At 34.7% G+C, this 17,869-nt stretch overlaps 1 protein-coding gene across 1 annotated transcript in view; it reads left to right on the top strand.

Annotated features, from left to right (window-relative positions):
* The window catches only part of LOC120526593 (dynein heavy chain 5, axonemal-like), a 259,504-nt gene that overhangs the window by 81,940 nt on the left and 159,695 nt on the right, over positions 1 to 17,869 (top strand). The window contains exons 17-23 of the mRNA XM_039749755.1: positions 1,051 to 1,262; positions 1,795 to 1,879; positions 4,312 to 4,523; positions 8,951 to 9,068; positions 11,189 to 11,314; positions 14,328 to 14,493; positions 15,032 to 15,281. Of these exons, the coding sequence (XP_039605689.1) occupies positions 1,051 to 1,262; positions 1,795 to 1,879; positions 4,312 to 4,523; positions 8,951 to 9,068; positions 11,189 to 11,314; positions 14,328 to 14,493; positions 15,032 to 15,281 (1,169 nt within the window). The remainder of the gene's footprint in view (positions 1 to 1,050; positions 1,263 to 1,794; positions 1,880 to 4,311; positions 4,524 to 8,950; positions 9,069 to 11,188; positions 11,315 to 14,327; positions 14,494 to 15,031; positions 15,282 to 17,869) is intronic.

The following is a 17,869-nucleotide window of genomic DNA, read 5'->3' on the forward strand; positions in this document are numbered from 1 at the left end:
CTACGGGAGCTTCATCCTGCTCCCACTCCCGACTCTAGCTCTCTGATTGTAGGGAGGGGGCCCCTTTTATTTCCACCCGGATATGCTCCAGGTGCCTGATGACTTCCTGGCTGGGTCTGTCCCCCAGACTCCTGTGACAACAGAGTTACTTAAAACCTACATCTCTTATTTAAAGCTACATGTTCCTGACTGACATAGTAACCAAGATACCTGAAACTCTTGGATGTTTCCAGACATCCTAAAGAAAAATGTTTTTCACTAATGGATAAATCTTGAGGCCCTGAGGCCAATAAAATTCCAACTTCGTTGAAAACTTGATTTAGTAGCGAGAAAACAAAGTGTATCAACACTACTTAAGTGATTTTAAAAAGTATTGTTTATTACTATAAAATTATATCTTATCATAGAAAAGATATGTCCCACATTGTTCTATTAAATTTGATATTCATACTGTTCAATTTCTATTAATTTTTTTATATATTAAGAAATGTGTTCAATTTATATTACTTTATATTCTAGAAAAAATAATAACATCTTTTGATTTCCTTAAAAGTATCCTTTACTGTGTTTTATGTTCTGTAATTTAAATTGATTACATTATCAACGTCTTTTCAGAAATTAGAACTGTCACTGCCTGTATTTATCCTGCACAATTCTCTGTCAGTTCACATGTCTGACTTACACCTACAAAATTATTTAGCTAGGAATTGAAAATTATAACTTCAGTTCCTTAAGAAAACCATTAGTATGTTATACTGTATATTTCTCCATTCTTATATGAACTTTCATGATAGCTGTTTTTTCCTAGAGAAAACCGAAATGGCTGCCATACTGACAGTAATACCATTAAATGTAATATGTGAAACTATCAAGATAACAAACATTAGTTTTCTATCTAATGTTGGTTAATAATGGGAATAATTTTATTTCTGAATCATTGTTAATGTTCCTTTTTTTTTCATTAAAATTCATTTTTGTACATTTTTATTTTAACCTCACAACATCAGAGCCTTTTATAGCAGAATCCTATCTTTTTTTTCTTCTTTCTAGGTTTTCAAAGAAATGAAAGTTAAGATTTCATCCTACAGCTACTCTCAAACAGTAAAATTGTACAACAGAATTGCAGCAGCACTGGTTACATATGAAACTCTGTGGTATCAGGAGTGGAAGTCTCGTGCTGAAGGATGTCTTCGAGGACTTAATGCCACATTATTAATACGAGATCCCAATACACAAGAACATTTAGTTAACAGCGATCAAAGGTAAGTGACTATAAACAACTAAAATACATTTCAACATTGTATTTTTTATTGCCTCAATGTTACACACATTTTTTATTTGATAAATTTTAATTCATGAAGTACTCATCATCATCATCATCACAGTGCCAAAGACATCACATACATCTTCATACATCACATATACTGTAATTAGAAAGAAGGCAAATTATAAAAAAAGCTCAGATAGATATACTGTTCAGACTTGAAAAGATAACGATTTTCTAAACTTAAAGGAGGTTCAAATATAATATAAATCTATGACGTTTAGTTTCCTGCTAGCTAACCCACCATACACAAGTCCATTTTTCCAAATTCTATTCAATATATACAGCACAACAGTAACAGTAGTTGTATCTTTTGGCTAACTTAACTTCTATGCATGTATGGATTTTCATATCATATTAAAGCTATGAACAGTCAAAAATATTTTTTTATTATTAATTTTATTATTTTGTACCAATACATAATACTCGTCTGATTAACAGATTTGATTTAATATCTTTTTCACATACAGAATTCTTCAGCTTTTTGAAGAAAGCAAATGGATGTCTAAATTGAAACTACAGGTTCCTCAGTCAGTTTTGTTATCTTTAAAGCAGGTAACTATTTAATCTTTTTATATAATCAGTTAGCCTAATTTATGTCAGTATGTAAAAATATCTTTGTAATGAATCCATTCTAAAATTATATAGGGCTGCTGTTTCACAGGTGAAGAATTTAGTTTTCAAATCACAGCACAGTTAAGTGTTCTTCATTTTGTCTACAGTACTCCCCCTTGTAAGTTTTCACATTATATTGTTATATGGCATTGAATCACAGTAGATTTAATTTGCATTTTTGACACTGATCAGCAGAAAAACACCACTCTTTAATGTCAAACTGAAAACAGATCTATTTAAAGTGACCTGAATTAATTACAAATATAAGCACAAAATAATTGATTATTAATTGCACCACTGCTCTGTGATTGACTTGCATTATTTTCATGATTGCTTCATGTCTTGTAATCAATGCACATAGTTTGAGGTCCTTACCCAAATGATCCTCCATTGGAATAAAAAGCTAGGGCTTAACTAAAAAACTAAAACTTAACTAAAAAAGTCATAACTATATAAATTATAAAAGAGTAACTAATAAACGATGTAAGATGTACAGTAGGGTAATCATACAATATACAAAATTTAATTTATACAATCTAGTAAAATATTGCATTACATTTCTAGAAATTCTCAAAGATAAATTGTGGTGTAGCGGGTCCACAGCTCACGACAAAAGAGCCACTTTTAAATAAATAATCACCACGCTTGCGGCTTAGCGAAGATGCATGGTAGTGTGGCCGAAGCGGTTCCCGGGTGGATTCGTGCTGCAGACGTTTCTCACCTAAGTGCACAGGTGAAAGACGGTCCGCTCCGTAATTGTTCCCGAGAACTGCTGATTGCCACAGCTGCCACGTCCATTATAAAGAGAAGCCCAAGATGGTAAAGGGAAAAAAAAAGAACGGAGGTTGTAGAGGAAAGCAAGAAGCAGTGGGGAGAGAGAGAAAGCCGGTGCGGGAGAACAAGCGAGCGAGAGCAGGCCCACAGCAGCTGAGCAGGCAGCCTGGGTGTTTGGCAGACACCCGGGGAGTAGTAGTTGTGGTCGCTCCCGCAGAGTTTATTTTGAAGCGCGGGTGTGACCGGAAGGTGGAGGACTCTCCGTGTAAGGCCGCGGGAGTCGGTACTTGGGACGTGGTGTCCCCAGCATGGGAGCCCTGGTCGTTGGGGAATCCCAAGTTGCTGTCAGGAGGAGCTGACCGGAGCCAGGGATCAGTGATGCAATCCGAACAGCTGAAGTAGGCACAGAGAAGGTCAGCTGCGAGTAGGGTGCATAGCCTGGATGGGAGACGCAGAGGAATCACAAGTAAAAGAAGACACCGGGCTTTGTGTTTTAACCTGGTTTTTAAAAGAATGCTTCCTGTTATATTTTAACCTCGTTATTTTTAAGAAGACTTTTTACTATTGTTTCTAACCTCCACATTTCAATTTTATGGATTATTTATTTAATGACTTTGGGCACTGCACTCTTTATTTTGAACACTTGACTGTTTTAATAAAAGCACTTGACACTTTTGCACCATCCCCTTGCTTTGTTGTTGCTCCACTGCTAAGCTCATCAGTGACATTACCGATGGTGACGGGTTGAAGGGCAGAAGCTGAAAGGGAGCATGGAGGTGAACCCACATCGTCACATAAATACATTGCATGTTGGATTAGGCGGGGTTTATCAATGTCACTGGATACTTGTATGACCCTCTTTTTTCATATCACAGGAAAAAATACAGTCACTTTACAGAAACTCCATTATAGAGCTCATAAATTCATTGTGATGCTTAAGCTTATTATAAGATCTCAAGAAAAATGAATGCTTTCATTCTGACAAAGCAAGCTAAGACATAGCCTCTATAAAATAATCTGTTTAAAGTGACCTAATATTGTTAAAGGTTTCTAGAAGTGCAAAAGTCATGATAATCATTCTGCTAAAGAGAATGCTCTTTACTTTTATAATTTTATTCAAGCTTTCTTTGCACTTGAAATATAGCACAGTCTTGTTTTAAATCCTGCTTGACGTCTTTCCATTTGGCTACATTAGCATACTGCAGAACTGGCATGCCTGAAATTTTACATTGAGGCTTCATTTAGTGCTATTGCATTCACTTTTCTATAAGTAAGGACCCTTCTTCATCATGTGCTACAGTTGTTCTCTTCTGTATGATATTAGAGAATTTAGTCAATCATTTACTTAAAAAGGTAATACATTTTACTGCTGAATTGTTTTATTTTTTTCTTTTAAGGTGAAATTGTAGGCAATACATATACAGTTAATATGTATATAATACATATACTGTAGATTCTAAGGGTATACTGTACGTGAGCAAAATTGAACGGATTTTGAATTGTGATACATTTGAATCTTGATATTAGCACAAAACTACTACTTAGTTCAGTCCCAATTTACATTTAAATGTTTTACTAAATAAACATTCTTATTACAGGAGAAAAAATACAAAATGTATAAAAGACACCTTGAAGATCTTCTGAAAGAATTTCAACAAATTAAGAGGGCCATTCCAGAATGCTTGGCATCAGAATTCACAGTTTATTTGGAGGCTGTAAACCAAAGTTTTCAGCCAGGTCTTTCAGTATTGTCCTGGAGTAGCGTTGACATTGAAGCTTTCTTACATCAGGCTTATTCTGACATCTCCAGGTACTGTACATTGCTTACATGATCTTTTGGTAGTAATTCTTTAAACATTTACACTTGCTAGAGTGAAAGAGAGTGTAAAATTCCTGGTTTTCTGATTATCCTTTAATTTATTAATTTTGTCATTGAATATATATACAAGAAACTGTCTTTATTTTGGCTTTTCTTTTTTTTTAAATGTTAAACTGTATTTTTTCCTAAACAAAAGTGGATGCACTTTTCTAATTAAAGCTTAAAATCCATGTGTTGGTACCTGCTGTATATGAAAACAGTCAGAGGCGGTTCAATTGAAACATTTGATTTAATGTTAAGTATGTTTAATTTAATGTCTGTTATTGTTACATAATAAGGATGTAAGTGTGACAATTTCTCCCCATTTTGTTAAAAAAGAAATAATACTGTGATGAAAATAGTCCCAAATCTAATTTAAAATAGTTTTTTTTATACGCTGTGTAATGCTTATAGAATAAATTAACAATTATTTAATAAATATGAGGTGAACAACATGTATTTATTTTACTTCATATACGTTACTAACTGTGTTACAAAATTTCACCTGTTACGTCTTTAAGGAGTTTTAATTAGATTTTTCCACTTTTGCAACATATTCCAGGTAGTGTGTTGGTTCGTTTCAATGCACAACAATATGGACATTTAACATTCATGTCATTAAAAGCCAATAGCAGCTTAACTTAATTTCTTTATTAGATTAATAATCAATGTGTGAATTATAATTAAATCCATAATTGCGGTTTTTGAGCCAAGATAAATGTTTATTTATTTGCATGTCAAACAGTAGTTTATCTCATATCAATATTTTTTAAGGCATAGAGTATTGAGTAACAGCAGCCCTGTTTCTGACTGTTTATGTATCTATTTAACAACTGCATCTTATTTTGTTTTGGGAATTTTTGTGTATATGTAGCAACTGCAATTCTGTTTATTTCAGGATTTTTTGTGTATGTCTGGCAATCACAAGTGTTTTCACTTTAGGATTTTTTGTGCATATTTAGCAAATGCAAGTCTGTTCACATTGGGATTTGTTCATGTATATTTAGCAACTACAAGTTTGTTGCTGTATAGATTTTTGTGCATATTTAGTTATTAATAATTTTGTCAGATGTTGTCTGTATATCTAGTATGGTGCTAATGTTTTCCTGTTTTATTAGTGTAGTTTTGACATATTTGGGTCACACTACATAAGCAGGAGAATGTAGTTGATTTTGACGTTTGGTGTCACTATTTTTGAGTGTGAGCAAGATCAGTAGTGCTAATAAGCTTGTAATATATATATATGCAGTGGGTTATTGGTTAGTAGTGCTGCCTCACAACTATTGAGACCTTGGTCCTCAGCCTCTAAATTCCTCCTACATTCTAAATATGTTAACAATTAACTCTAAATAATTTTTGGTGTGAATTGATATGGAGTGACATACTGGTACAGTGGTTAGCACTGCTGTCTCAAAATTACAGTTTTCTCCCATATCTCAAAGATGGCATGTTGTTCAGATTGACAGCTCTCAATTGCTGTATGAGTCAGTGTGTGTGTGTTTGTTTCAGTGTACAATGGTCTGTCCAAGGCTGATTATTGCCTTGCATTTTCTGCTGCTTGCTGAGGTTGGTTCTGACTCCCTGAAACACTCAAATGAAGTTGACAGTTTTGATAAAGGGTGGATGGAGTAATGGATTATACCTGCGTGTATGTGCCCTGTGTTGAGCTGCCATCCCGTCTTGTGGATGTTGCTTTTGATAAAGACTGTAGCTTTTTGCAGTTTGTTATTTGAAAGCTTGGGTTCAGAAAATGGATGGTTGGATTATGCCAGTATTTGCCTTGACACTTGTTAACAGTGCACCACTTCACTACTTTCAAGTATCATTGTTGAATATCACTCCATCACATACTGTAAATGGAGAGGCAGTGTATAAAGCCTGAAAATTACAAATAATATTGTACTTTACCCTTTCATTGCAAATTTTAATTTCCCTGAGACCTTTATATTCTTTTTCTTGTGCCTTGATGTTAAGATTTTGTGGATGCACGTCTGCATGTACTGCATACCAGACCTCTAGCTAGTTCCTGAACAAATGTTGCCTATCAAAATAAATCTGTTCTGTTATTATTTTTTATACCCAGGCTCCCAATTTGTACTTCTCCATGTCTTCTCCTTCTACATTTTAGGTTAATTGTTGATGTTAATTTCACACTTTATGAGTAATTGTATCTTTTGGGTAAGTGTGCCTTACACCTGACTGGATCCCAGTACAAGGCTGGTTCACAAACCGTGTACCCAGTTCTGTGACTACTAATTAGTGGTTTACAAAGTCATGTATTAGTGCCTCAGTATTCTGTCTAAAATACGTCTTTTTGAGGGGTATTAACACATTAAGTTTTACTTTCTATAAACAAAAGTATTGATTTTTTTTAAAACCTTAATTTAAATTTTGACTTTCAATACAGAGAAAATAAGTGCACAGTAGGGCTTTCAAATTATCCAAGAAATAGGATTCAAATGTGCATATTAAAAGTAATTATATACATGATTATATTAGAATGATGTATATAATTCGTATTTTATATCATATGTGCTTTTATATATTTCTTGCTCTTATTAATATTTTTACTTTTTTGCTGAAGATGCATCCCTAAAGCATGCACTGCTTATGATTTATGTACAGATGTGTAAAGTTGCAGATAAAAGATGCAGCTTTCAAAGGACTGTGACACTTTAAAACACAAGCTATCACACAAAAACATGATTCTGTGGGCACAAAGTTACAGAATCAAAGAGAAAGCGAAGTGGGATACAGTGTAGACTTCCTTTTTCTACCTGTAGCTCACACAAGAGACCCAGACAAACTCGCTTTTGATTGCCTAAGCACATTAACTGAAGGCATTAATCAATTTTCCTTCTCTTTCTAGCAGTCTTTATTAAAAGAAAAAATGTCTGGTGAACAGGAGATAGGTGGTGACCCAATCTGACACTTCTTCGTATGGAATGCTAGTTAAGTGTTAAGGGCAGAAGCATTTGGTCAAAGAATAATGCAGGAGACTAAACTAAACTTAGTTTTCTTTTTTTACATTTTTCAGTTCCGAAGTTGAGAAGCTGATTTAAATTTGTAAATTTAAAGCAATTATTATAATCAGTAGAAAATCAGGAATACAACAGTGTTTTTCAAGTTCATTTAATAAGAAATAAACCCAGGTTTCGGCATGTTGGTGCAGTGGTAGTGTTACTGCCTTGCGATAAGGAGGCCTGGGTTCGCTTCCCAGGTCCTCCCTACATGGAGTTTGCATGTTCTCCCCGTGTCTGCGTGGGCTTCCTCTGGGTGCTCCAGTTTCCTCCCACAGTCCAAAGACATGCAGGTTAGGTGAATTGGCGATCCTAAATTGTCCCTAGTGTATGCTTGGTGTGTGTGTGTGTTTGCCCTGCGGTGGGCTGGTGCCCTGCCCGAGATTCCTGCCTTGCGCCCTGTGTTGGCTGGTATTTGCGCCATCACAACCCCGTGACCCTGTGTTAGGATATAGTGGGCTGGATGATGACTGACTGACTAAATCCAGGTCTGCTTGCTGCAATGGGCGCTTTATAGTTTTAGCATAAAGAAGGAGAAATTCAAGTGTCTCAGGTTTAAGAGTGAACTAGAATGGGATTCTTGAATGTTAAGTCATTTTGGATAAAAGTGTCTGCTAAGCAAATAAATGTAAATGTAAAATGTAATATGAATGGCTCCTTAATAGTCATGATGTTATTTCCAAAAGAAGGGATAAGGGTAGGAATATCTATACTAAAATACACTATGAAGATGTGTGCTTAAAAAGCAAAAGACTGTATGTTATAACTAATAACAGTACAGTTAAGTGTGGTGTCCACCTTCTTTGGGCAGTCTTGGAAAGTACATAAAATACAATATATGTACAGTGAAGGATATTTGAAATTGGGATTTTTAAGGTGTGATGATAAAAACAGTAATTTAAATTTAATTATTTGGTTGACATCTCAATAAAGAGAAAAACATCAAGATGCAAAAGTTTTAAAATTCTTGCTGAAAAAATGAGAATTAAATTGACTTATGGTCAACCTAACATCAAATACATTTGTAAATCTCACCAGTCATTTGTAAACTACTAAATGACTGTAGACTAATGATTAAATGACTATCTTTAAATAAAAATGTATTAGTAAATGTAAGCACAGTTTTTTATCTGCTCACCTTTTAGAATCTAGCTACATGTATACTGTAAATGAAAAATGCCTACTATTTAGTGTGTGAAGAAGAATTTTGAAAGTTATTGGAGTGTCATCGTACACAAAGATTGAAAAGCACAGGTCTAGAAGGTGAATTTTAGCAAAAGAAATCATTTCAAAACTGTATTGTGTGATTTTTGAGCATCTCTCTTAAACTACTTATTTTTCAATGTTTTGTCTTTCAAGGCTTAAACACCTTGCTGAAACAGTATTAAGAATAAAAGAAGATGTAATTGACGGAATTTTAGCTGTGATATACAAATCAGTGCTATTCAATGGTGATGAACTACTTTCAGGATTAATAGTAAGTGTGCAGATGTGACAAAATCATGAATAAATATACACCTGTAAAGAATGACAAACTATAAATGTTCACTTACAACTTCATTCTGTACTACTTTAACACGCTTTCTACAAATACTCACACTCACTTCCTGCAGATTACCATTCACACCACATCATCCTTAATCCACAAGCTTCTGACAACCTTTCCCAGCACCTGTATTACTGAAACTAAAGGTAAGATGCACAGCAAACCAACAGATAGCCAGTTAACTTGATAGCATTTGCCACTGTTTAACTTTGTATCTCAGTATTGTTTGGCTGCTGGTTAAGAAAAATAAACAGTGAAGAGTTCTGAATCTTAAAAAGAAAGTCAATTAAAATTAAGGTAAATAACATGCCCTATTAGTAGCCACAATTGAATACTAATGAAGAAAATGGCTGGAACAAAAACAAGCTGACATTGCAGCCCTCCTGATTTGATTTTGAGACCTCTGATCTATTGCTTTATACTTGGAAGAAACTTTAGCTTTTGTTTTCAAATCAGGGTGGGGTTGTTGAAAGACATGCTGATTAAGTATTTTTTCGCCTCAGCCAATCACAAACACTTAATTTAAGCTTCACGATTATGCCAAAGCTAACAATGAGGGAAACCGTGCATTAACAGTGTTAGCAAGGGGAAAGCATAACACAAAGAAACTGTTGGGTCACTTTAATGCAGTGGTTCTCAAACATTTTCTGTCATGTCCCCCTTTGGAAGCACTTGACCTTTCTTGTAGCGCAGGGCTAATCTTCCTTGGTGCCAGAGCTTGTCTGTGTGAAAAGCAGTTTGTGCACTGAATGTTTGGAGAGACACTGTTGATTACAGCGTGCAATCCAATTATTTACTCTGACATGGTCTGTGCACCATCCGTGCAAATGGTCACACAGTACTCCCATTTCAGCCCATGTTCTGTCAGATAACAGTCAAGAATCTTAAACAGTTCCATAGCTGTCATTCTGCATTCTACTTGCAAAACAGCAAATTGGCATCAACAAAGCACATGTAAGCAATGAACAACCAGTCTTTATTGCTGTCAGTAGCCTCATCAACTTTTATAGCTAAATGCAATTCTATTAGTTTTTCCATGAGTTGTTCTTCCAAGTTGTTTGAAATGTCACATATGTGTCTTGCAGTCTTGTCATTTGACAGTGGGGTAGCCTTTAATTTTGAAATCTCATCCAAGAGAACAGAATGAGCTTCTCTGTTATTGTATGTGCTTTCTTGCTTTGTGCAACTCTCTGAGGCTACAGTATTTTTGCTTTGGTGTTCACTGTAGTCACTTTTACTAAGCAACTTTCCTGCTCACGATATGTTTTTAGATTTCTCTGAAAAATGTCAAATGGTTTATTGACGTAGCTGGGGTGTAATGTTTCTATATGCTTTCTTAATTTGGCCTCATACTGTCAGCTGACAACAGTCTATGCTCAACTTGGGCCATACTGACAGTGAACCTGAGAGCAAGAAAGGCTTCATCACATTTTCTTGACTTTGTTTTTTTCTTTTCATTCCTATTCTGTCCAAGGTTTACTTTACATTTGCTTTGCTGCCTGAAAAATAATAATAAAAACCATTAGCCACTGGTTTTATTGCTCCCCTAGCCTGGAACTTGGGGTGTTTCACAACCCCACCTGTAATGCCACTGCTTTAATGGCAGATGTAAAAATAATTAAAGCAATAGCTAGTAACATATGCAGAAGAAAAATGGCCTATCATTATTTGGATGGCCACTCTTTTGATTGCTGGATCACCAGATCTGCACACTGTGCCCCTAAGCGACACTTTCAATTAAGCGTTTTAGAATGTTGGACTGTAAATAACACCAGAAGAAGATTAGACTGCACTGACTGCCCTAAATAGGCAAAGCTTCACTTTTTTTGCACTTGAGACATGTATTTGCCTGCTTAATTCACTTTCTATGCCCTTTCTGCAGTGACTGCAATGCCTTAACAAACCTATAGATTTCTGAGTGTCAGCAACTAAGTTTAGGATTGCTTTACAGATGAAAAACAGAACTATAACTCTTAAGCAGGTGAAAGGTAATTTTCTAGTAGAACATCCCTTATGTGCCCAGCTGACATGTTTATTCTATTTTTTTCTAGAGTCCAGAAGAATTTCTTCAAAGGTGTACATCATTTGTGCAAAAGAGCAAAGCAGAGTTAGAAAGTAAATTAAAAACCATAATGACAGCAATTTCAGATATAAGATTTATTATCTTTAACACTAAGGTAAGATGTAATACACAATAATAAAATGATGATGCTGTGTTGAATCAAATCTTAGTGGGTATAAGGCTTTAACTTTGTCTGATCAACAGATATAGTAGGTTTTTAGAAATTATTTTTTTATTTTTTTTTCATTAATGAAAAACACTGTAATTGTTTGTATAGTGAATGGCATCTATGTCACTAAAAATAATTATACATATGTAATATTAGATGATTTAAAATTGTGGTAGCTAATTTTGCATTTCAAATCATACAAAGTGTTTACAGTCAATAATAATAATAATATATTTATTAATATTATTATATTAATAATACTTTTTTATTTAATTGGCACCTTAGCACTCAAGGTCACCTTGCAAGGAATTAAACAACAGTATTAAAGATAAAAGCAAATAGAACAATAAAATCAAATAGCAATAAGTGTACAAAAGTAGCAACAAACATAAATGACAGCCGGCCGTAACAGTAGTAAAATCACAGTTGGTATTCCAGTTTGAAAGCAGGTTTGAATTGTGTTATTAAGTCCAGCTGATGAATGTCAGAGGGAAGAGAATTACAGAAATGAGGGGCACTATTAGGAAATGCTGTAGTTCCCAGAGAACAGAGTTGGATGTATGGTACAGAAAGTAAAGCTGCAGATGAGTATCTAAGGAAGCAAGAGGGATTGTCAGTTTGTAGTAGATCCAGTGAAGCTAAAAGAGAATATGCTCAGTGGACTTAGAACACGTAATTATCCAAAAAGCAGAGTTTTGTATAAGTTGTAGGTGATGGATATGTTTTTTGAGATGCCAGATAGAATGGCATTGCAGTAATCTAGATTTGTTAAGTGACTAAGGCATTAACCAATACTTCAGTACTATGTTGCGTAAGAGCAGGACAGAGTCTAGCAATGCTTTAGAAATGAAAGAAGGCAGTCAGAGAAACATTATTTATATGGGGTGAAAAAAAGAGTACTGTCTAGAATGACACCCAGACTCTTAACCTGGGAAAATGTGTTTGTAATAGTGTTGTTAATTAAAATGGAAGAACTGTTAACCTTAATGAGTGTAGATTTAGAACCAATGAGGAGGACCTCAGTTTTATTGCTATTTAGTTGGAAAAAATTAGGTGTCATCCATGACTTTATGTCTTGGAGACATGCTGTAAGGGTATTTGGAGGGAAAATGCAAATAGATTTAGTTGATAGATAGAGCTGTGTGTCTTCGGCATAACAGTGAAATTTAATGCCACGGTGTCAAAATATATTGCCTATTGGAAAGATGTAGATGAGAAAAAGAAGCGGACCCAAAACAGAACCCTGTGGAACTCCCTGAGTAACTACTGCTTTACTTCCTTAAAGCCCTTCTCTTGAACAAACTGCCTTCTGTCAGTGAGGTAGGAATAAAACCGTTGGAGGACAAGGCCACTGACTCCAAAACTAGCTAGACGTTTCAAAGGTATCTGATGGTATATGGTGTCAAAAGCTGAGATCAAGTAGTACAAAAATCAGCTGCAAAGGGAAAATCATTTGTAATTTTGCTTGAAGCAGTTTCTGTGCTTTGTTGAGGATGGAGGCCAGATTGAAACTGTTTAAAGTGGCTATTTTTTTAAAAATGGGACTGAAGTTGGGAGACAACTACCTTTTTGAGAATTTTTGATATAAATAGGAGATTCAAAATAGGCCGCAAATTATTAAGGATATCAGGGTCTAAGCCACGTTTTTTTCAGAATTGGAGTAATTAAAGCTATTTTTAATGAGAGGGGGACCATGCCAGTAGTAAGGGAAGAGTTAATTATAATAGTTATCATGGGGGAAATATGTGGCAAACTGGACTTAACAAGGCTTGTAGGTATTTGATTCAACTGGCAAGTGGAAGAATTAGATTTTGTTATAAGCTCAGAGAAATATTTTTTCAGCTGGTAAACTGAACTCTGAGAATAAAGTGGTTGGTAAGGGAATATCTGTGACAATGAAAAGTATGTTATTTTCTAAGTGACAGAAGAAGCAAGTTGCTGGTGGATTTTTTTCAGTTTTTTGAGTTAAAGAATATCCAAAAAAACACAGCAGTGCTTAACAGCAAAGTTATGGTAAATTACATTTTGTGGTGGTGTAATTAGCCTATTCACTGTGAAAAAGAGCTCTAGTATTTCCCCTCCTCTATTAATGATAGAGTAGTGTACAGTTTTTGCAGCAAATGGAGCATTTTTGTATTGTAACATATGATATAAATACATTTCCTTATGCACAACAAAACATTAGTATTTTTATCTTATTGAACCCACAATTTTTAAGTTGAGGCAAATCATTTAGAGTGATTGGGTGCAATTCACTTGTTTTATACTGAAGTAAATCTATTTTTTAAGTTGTTACAATTTAAAATGGTTTATTGGTTGTAACCTGTTTTTACGCTACTGAAAATATTATGGACATAACACATTCCAATACTGTACTTTTTACATTTATTGAAAAATCTAATGGAAATACACAAGCATTTTGCAGTGTAAATCTTAAATATACAACAAAAAATTATTAAACGTTTCTACAGCTTTCTTGAAAGCATGTTTTATTACGAGTTCGGCTGGAAGAATATACAAACGGCCCCTCCCAAGCAGCACACGAACAACCTAAAATATTAGGTTAACTGAAATAGGATTTTTATGTTTACTCCCTCCACCATAACTTACTTTGGTACAAACTATTTTTTTTACTTTGATTGAGATCTTGAAACCAAATATTTTAAGCTACAACACTAAAAGACTAATCTTAAGTTGCTTGAAAGAGAAAATTTACGTTGAATGAACAATATAAATGTTATCCTTTTTTCAGTGTACCTGAAATAGGTAAAAGTAGAATTTTGATGGTCTTAAGTGGAAATGATTATTTTTCTTTTAATAACAGATACATATTTCTGTTTTGATGAGTGCTACTGAAAGAAATAACTTTTTTTGTTTTCATATGGTAAATCTTAATTAGTAAATGGAAAGAATTAATTGTAAATATACATTTATTAACCACATACATAATCACTAATAGGGTACAGGACCTGGATTGACCAAAGATCCAGTCCAGTTGAAGCCATCAAACAAACAATCTCATTTACGAGTGCATCAGACATTATCTAAAGGCAGACGACAAGCTTCCCTGTCATCTAATTCTTACAAGAGTGATAGCTTTGAGGAAAGTGCCAGTCCCTTGCATGGTATGTATTATTTATAAAAGGATACATTCCTTTGCCTTTTTCCTTTTGAAAATTATATAAAATAATCCTTGGTAACTTGAAATTATTATGCTTTTAGTTGTTGGTATAATATGCTTAGAAATCAATGAAGGAATGAAAATACAATAGTTTGTTTCATAATTGTTGTTTATTAAGTGCAGTGTAAGCTTAAAATACTACAAAGACTTTAACAGTCAAGGTGTCTTTTAAAACAGCCTTGTTGAAATATATTAATAAATCAACAGATTTGTTTGTTGTTTTGCCCTTCTTAAATCTGTTTTAACATCAATGTCATATGCTGTTCATTTCTAAATTAAATTGATGTATACATCAACACCAGCATATTTTGAAAGATTTTCTCTCTTCTTGATAATGAAACTGAATGCTGGCTTTTATGATGCAGTTATATTTGTAACAGGGCTCACAGTTAGTTTCTGTGTGTGTACATTGTACTGTACATTTTGTTCATTCCTGACAGATATGAAATACTTTTTTTCTTTTTTTTCCTCTATCATTATAGAATATTTCTATGGGGAAATCTGCCATGCCATATTTGGTTGCATCTTTCATTCCCTCTTGGTTTTGGCTTATGTGTCTGGTTGTGAGATGTCCAGAATTACAAAAGCTACTCTGAATTCCCAAAAGCGACACCATTCTGCTGCCTTCAAGGACACGGACAATGTTTCCAAGAAAAATAACACTTTCACCATGTTTACTGAAAATTACTTGTCAGAATTTCTGCTGAACCATGCTCCCTCAAATCAGCTAAGGTCTGTTGCAGTGCTTTCTATTATTGTTTTAAAGACATTAGGGCAGAAGTCAGAATATTAAAAATAGCAATAATTGATATCTCTCTGTATGAGACAATAATTTAAAAATATTTTGAAACTTGCTAATTTTAATTGTGATATATTTGCATTACATTTTGAGATATCTGAAATGCCTTTTTAGATATTTTAAAAGCAACATCCTCTACATTTTGAGGTATCTTTAATAAGTTTTAAAATATCTTCAAATAAATTCCTGTGAAGTTTGAGATATTTGTACAGCATTTCAGGATATCTTGAAATTATTTCTTTGCATTTCAAAAATTATAAGAAGGAAATTTCACAGTTGTTATTTAAAAATACAGTATGTTGAGATGCATTAGAGATATCTCAAAATAAACCAGTGATTTCAGGGTATTTTGAAGTAATTATTAGATATAATAATTTGATGGTCATACATCTGAAATTGAACAATATATCATTTCACTGTATCTTGAAAAGCATTAGAGACACCTTTAAATCCATCTAAGATTCTTGAAAATATACAAGTCTGCATTATTAGATATATTGAGATATATCTAAATTCATTTCAAAATATCAAAAATAATTTACAGTGGGATGCAAAAGTTTGGGCAACCTTGTTAATAGTCATTATTTTCCTGTATAAATCGTTGGTTGTTACGATAAAAAATGTCAGTTAAATATATCATATAGGAGACCCACACAGTGATATTTCAGAAGTGAAATGAAGTTTATTGAATTTACAGAAAGTGTGCAATAATTGTTCAAACAAAATCAGGCAAGTGCATACATTTGGGCACCACAAAAAAGAAATGAAATCAATATTTAGTAGATCCGCCTTTTGCAGAAATTACAGCCTCTAAACGCTTCCTGTAGGTTCCAATGAGAGTCTGGATTGTGGTTGAAGGTATTTTGGACCATTCCTCTTTACAAAACATCTCTAGTTCATTCAGGTTTGATGGCTTCCGAGCATGGACAGCTCTCTTTAACTCACACCACAGATTTTCAATTATATTCAGGTCTGGGGACTGAGATGGCCATTCCAGAACGTTGTACTTGTTCCTCTGCATGAATGCCTTAGTGGATTTTGAGCAGTGTTTCGGGTCGTTGTCTTGTTGAAAGATCCAGCCCCGGCGCAGCTTCAGCTTTGTCACTGATTCCTGGACATTGGTCTCCAGAATCTGCTGATACTGAGTGGAATCCATGCGTCCCTCAACTTTGACAAGATTCCCAGTCCCTGCACTGGCCACACAGCCCCACAGCATGATGGAACCACCACCATATTTTACTGTAGGTAGCAGGTGTTTTTCTTGGAATGCTGTGTTCTTTTTCCTCCATGCATAACGCCCCTTGTTATGCCCAAATAACTCAATTTTAGTTTCATCAGTCCACAGCACCTTATTCCAAAATGAAGCTGGCTTGTCCAAATGTGCTTGAGCATACCTCAAGCGGCTCTGTTTGTGTTGTGGGCGGAGAAAAGCCTTCCTCTGCATCACTCTCACATACAGCATCTCCTTGTGTAAAGTGCGCTGAATGGTTGAACGATGCACAGTGACTCCATCTGCTGCAAGATGATGTTGTAGGTCTTTGGTGCTGGTCTGTGGGTTGACTCTGACTGTTCTCACCATTCGTCGCTACTGTCTAACCTAAATCTTTCTTGGTCTGCCACTTCGAGCCTTAACTTAAACTGAGCCTGTGGTCTTCCATTTCCTCAATATGTTCCTAACTGTGGAAACAGACAGCTTAAATCTCTGGGACAGCTTTCTGTATCCTTCCCCTAAACCATGATGGTGAACAATCTTTGTCTTCAGGTCATTTGAGAGTTGTTTTGTGACCCCCCATGTTGCTACTCTTCAGAGAAAATTAAAGGAGGAGGGAAACTTACAATTGACCCCCTTAAATACTCTTTCTCATTATAGGATTCACCTGTGTATGTAGGTCAGGGGTCACTGAGCTTACCAAGCCAATTTGAGTTCCAATAATTAATTCTAAAAGTTTTGGAATCAATAAAATGACAACAGTGCCCAAATTTATGCACCTGCCTGATTTTGTTTGAACAATTATTGCACACTTTCTGTAAATCCAATAAACTTCATTTCACTTCTCAAATATCACTGTGTGTGTCTCCTATATGATATATTTAACTGACATTTTTTATCGTAACAACCAACGATTTATACAGGAAAATAATGACTATTGACAAGGTTGCCCAAACTTTTGCATCCCATTGTAAATCTTCAAATATTAGGCTGAACAACTGTAAGTTGACCTAGCACAAGTATTTTTTGGTGTGTATGTGAGTGCAACCTGCATTAGGCTAATATCCAGCACATGATTGGTTTCTCTTTTGCATATAGTGTAGGGGTTTAATTCCTGAGCAGTACTGCAGCAGTGCACAGTACACCCAATAAGTGTTAATTAAGTAATTTTTGCTTTCTTTATCTAACTCACAAGGCTTTATCAGGTCAAATTTTCTTGGAGAAATTAAAAATTTAATGCTGTTTAATGCTTTAATTCTGTTTTTTTCAGAGGGAATTTACAAAGATAGCAAGTCTGAGTTTTTAAGGCAA

Source organism: Polypterus senegalus, chromosome 3, assembly GCF_016835505.1.
Source record: "Polypterus senegalus isolate Bchr_013 chromosome 3, ASM1683550v1, whole genome shotgun sequence".
Lineage (NCBI taxonomy): Eukaryota > Metazoa > Chordata > Cladistia > Polypteriformes > Polypteridae > Polypterus > Polypterus senegalus.